General features: G+C 39.9%; 1 protein-coding gene across 1 annotated transcript; it reads right to left on the reverse strand.

The window, feature by feature from the left end:
- Positions 1-2392: 2392 nt before the first annotated feature.
- Positions 2393-3142, reverse strand: cldn23l (claudin 23-like). The gene has a single exon (XM_053336118.1). It carries the CDS (start codon positions 3140-3142, stop codon positions 2393-2395), a length of 750 nt encoding a protein of 249 aa, XP_053192093.1.
- Positions 3143-4044: the final 902 nt, after the last annotated feature.

Genomic DNA, 4044 nt, shown 5'->3' on the forward strand with positions numbered 1-4044 from the left:
GTTTTTGAGCTTTGTTGGCCAGGCCACTTTACTTCATCACAAATATGGATGTGTGTGCGTGAACCACACAGCCGAGCTCCCAGTTTCGGAACTATTGTAAAAAATGGTTCAGTGTTGCTTTGTGTCTGCCATGAATGCAGCAAAACAAGCAAGGACTCCTCAAGTGCTGAGATATCAGATGTGGCTCTGCTCCTTTTCACTGTAATATTCATCGGCTTAATAAAAAGGGAGCGTGATGATCACTGAAATGTGTTGTGATGTTCCTGTTGTGATTCGTTAGTTTATTAAGTGGACTGAAAGGGAATGAGTGATGAATCTTTATGTGTCACTGTGCCTGTTTATTCCTTTCTCATCAGTGTTTTTTTATTTTTGTTTCATTGTTTATTTGTGTGGTTGTCTATTATGTCTGGGTGCGCAGATTATAAAATGATTGTCTTTACATGTGTATGTCCATGTATGTCCTTTTGTGTAAGTGCACAAATGTTCTTTTCTTTTCTTTTCTTTAAAGCCAGTAACTGAATATCTTTCCACTCAATAGATGTGCGTTCCAGTCTGTCTGCCATTGAGCAGTGGCCTTTAGACTTAAGATAGAAGTTATTTTCAATTAATTCAATAAAGAGTTCAAAGTGAAATATCATTTGAAAAATTGTACTATAAAGCTTAAGGCTTATAAGTTGCAGTACATAGTGTTACAGCACTAAGTATGTTTATTGGTGCAGGTTTTTGTTACACTCATGGACACAAATTATGCAGAAAAACAGTCACACTCAAAGAAATTCTTGTTCTACTGAAGAAAGCAAATTCCTTCTCATATGTAACTGATAAGAAAATTCATTTTCCAAATTACCTTGTCTTATGTAACTGAAGTGATTCAGATTTGCTCTAAATGCTTTGTACGCTGTACTGAACTCAACTAGATATTGCATGCCAATTGCTGAATGATGTTTTCTACTGAAGGAAATGAGTTGTTTGCTCTCTCATCAGGTCGTGAGCTGTTCACGTAACAGGGCTTCTTTTGCTAATTCAGTGGTTTAATCATGGCGACCTCATCTGCTATGCGTTGGCTGAAGTGATCCTGTGTTTGCCTCAGGAACAGCTTTGTGTGGAGACAATGAATTTTACAGCACTTGAACAGGATCTGTAAAAAGCCTTAATATGAATATGGATAGCACAGATATACAACACATAGTGTAGGATAAAGTATGACACCTCTCTGAACACTGGAGTACTGGAGCAATATCTGTGTACACTTATTCTGAATTTGATGAATTATAAATAATAATTTTTATTATTTTTTAAGGGTCTAATAAAATCGACCTAAATCTGCTTTCATTTAAAACAGTAGGACTAGGACTCAGAACACAGTGGTATGTTGTTGAAACTTGTTTTATTTAATGCAGAATGCACCACAAGTATGAACACACTATAACAACTTGATATCAGCAAAGAATTTACAAAGAATAAACAACAATTTGCTGTGTCCTCCTCCCCAAACACCATTTTATTCTCACTGTTCGTGTCCTCAAGTCAGTAATATAACATTCATTAGATGAAAGCTCATTAGTGAAGGTATCAGACAAAGGTTTAGCTGACAGACAGGATATGAAAATCACAAATTATTTATTTACAGGGCTACTAAAACTGGTCTTTTTTTATTGTTTTGTTTTGTTTTGTTTTTTTTTATTTTGCTTGCATTGACTGAATCAAGAAAACATTACAAGCAGATTGCATTCAGTGATTCAGTGATTTAAGATTGTTATCTGCATTTTAAACAACTAAATATTTATTTATTCAACATTATTTTCTGTTAAGTAACATAAAACAACAATGAAAGTACAACTGAAACCCAGTGATTAAAATGTCACAATCATAAACTATGTTGGAATATGAAACAAGTTCCCACAACTGATCTTATTTAAAGCTCTAACATAATCTAAATAACTACTCTTATAATTTATCACAAGTATTTTACATTTCACAGTTTTGTTCGGACACTTAAAATGTGTTTTTTTCCTAACAGTACAAATGCATGGCTACAATGTAAAAGGCAGCACAAAGAGACACTTCAGTCATGTTTTACTACAGTTATGCAGTTAAAGGCAGTGAGAACTTGAGCTCTTTTCAACCGTGATGCACTTAGTACACGTTACAATCATCTGCTTTATCATTCAACGCTTTGTATTTTAAATAATATTTCTCAGGCAATTACATCAGTCATGTTCATACCTGCCATTAGAGTTAAAAGTCTCTAAAGCAGGTAGCGGCAATGATCTGTGGTTCAGTCAGTTATTTATACTAATATTGTAGCCAATGAGTTATAGGTGCCTAAGAATGCTGCAGTTGAATGTTGCTTACATTTACCCATGTTGTCTTTATGTCTAATGTTGCCTCTCTAACAGCTGATTTCATATACATCCGTGTCTGGCTTGATAATCTCTGGACATGAACGACAAGCGGGGCAGACCGGTAGCTCTGGGTAGGATGGGCAGGTTGGGCATTTTGGTCGTTTGAAACTGAACAACAGAGCACTGCCTCCCAACACCTGTAAACATGAACCCAGCCATCCAAAGTAGAGCGAGCCGGCTGGATGCAGGTTCAAGTGAGGAAGCCTGGAGATCCCTTGATGTGGATCCTCCATCCCCAGTCCTTCAAGGTTGTGGGTGTACACCCCTAATGCGGTCAGGCTCAGCAGCCCACCCATCACAACCAAGAGCCCACCTGTAGCTGCAACACCTCTCAGAGGTAGATCTGTCCAGCAGCGGACACCGATACAGGCGAGAACAATGCCTGTCCCGCACAGGAACAAAGAAGTCAGCACCAAGCCCTGTGTCAGGCGAACCCTTCGGTCTCTCTGATACGGACCTGCCACAGGCCAGCACTGCTTCAGCTCTGAGTGCTCCACCTGCAGGCAACTCTCCCACAGTCCATCAGAGCGCACTAAGAGCAGTGCCTCCACTGACCCAGACCTGACCCCCATCCCTTGACCTTTCACTCCGGACCGCAGAAGAGATATTGGCCCCGACATTCCCAGACGTGTCTGTCCTTCTCTCCACTGAGGGGTGATGGCTGCAGTAAAGAGAAGGACCAATCCCAAAGGGGCAAAGACAATCCCCATCACCATGGAAGCTGGAGTGTGCATCATAAACCTCGATTCTTCAGGAAATGTATGTAGTTCTGATTAAAACTCTCAAAGCATATAAAATATGAAACAATACCAGCTGTTAAGTGGCTGCAAATCCTTCAGACAGGGAAGCGGCGGTTAAAAAGTGTGGATCTAGTCTAAAAGTAAACAGTTGTCATAACAATGACAATAAAATTTGTTCTGTTGTTAGTGTTAGTCTCATCCAGTCATGTCTCACAAGTGTCTCCTGTGGCCTGACACTGATGATCTAACTGTGCCTGTAAAGAAACACAGAACTTAAATCTTAAAATATTTCCTTCACAAATTGGTATAAATCAACTATTTGTAAAATAAAGATCAAATAAAAGTTCATCCATTACCTCTTCATTGTGACTCCGCTTTCTTTCAACTGCGGACTCTTCAGTCTGGCTGAGTGAAAGAGGAAGATCGAGAGAGTGAGGTAGTGCACATCAGGATGAAGTGATGGAGAAAGAGAGAGAGAGATATGAGAAATGGCAGAGGTGTGAAGTGGAGCAAATACAAGCGCTCAAGCAGCCAGAGAAAGCAGAAGGAGGTTTGGCTTCACTGCTCCAGTGCTGGACAGGAAAAGACTGAACGGTCGATGCCTGTCTCTGTTGCTAGGATACAACAACCTGGCCAGCCTCAACATGACAGTGTGTGTGGCTTTTATTTATCACAAAACCTGGTCAGACGTCTCTTTATTCAAGTCCTGATTGCTCTGTGTACACAAATGTTGGCACACTTGAGTTCAGCTGTGAATGTGTGTGTGTGTGTGTATGTGTGTGTGTGTGTGTGTGTGTGTGTGTGTGTGTGTGTGTGTGTGTGTGTTGTTTTCTCAAAGCCTGTCGATTGATGATCAGCTATGACCTTGGAAGAATTCAGTGCAGTTACTAATTATGTCG

The sequence above is a fragment of the Scomber japonicus genome, chromosome 16 (assembly GCF_027409825.1).
Source record: "Scomber japonicus isolate fScoJap1 chromosome 16, fScoJap1.pri, whole genome shotgun sequence".
Taxonomy (NCBI): domain Eukaryota; kingdom Metazoa; phylum Chordata; class Actinopteri; order Scombriformes; family Scombridae; genus Scomber; species Scomber japonicus.

Bases quoted from the DNA above. Each gene is read 5' to 3' on its own strand.
- cldn23l (XM_053336118.1), bottom strand. From the start codon at position 3,142: ATGATGCACACTCCAGCTTCCATGGTGATGGGGATTGTCTTTGCCCCT.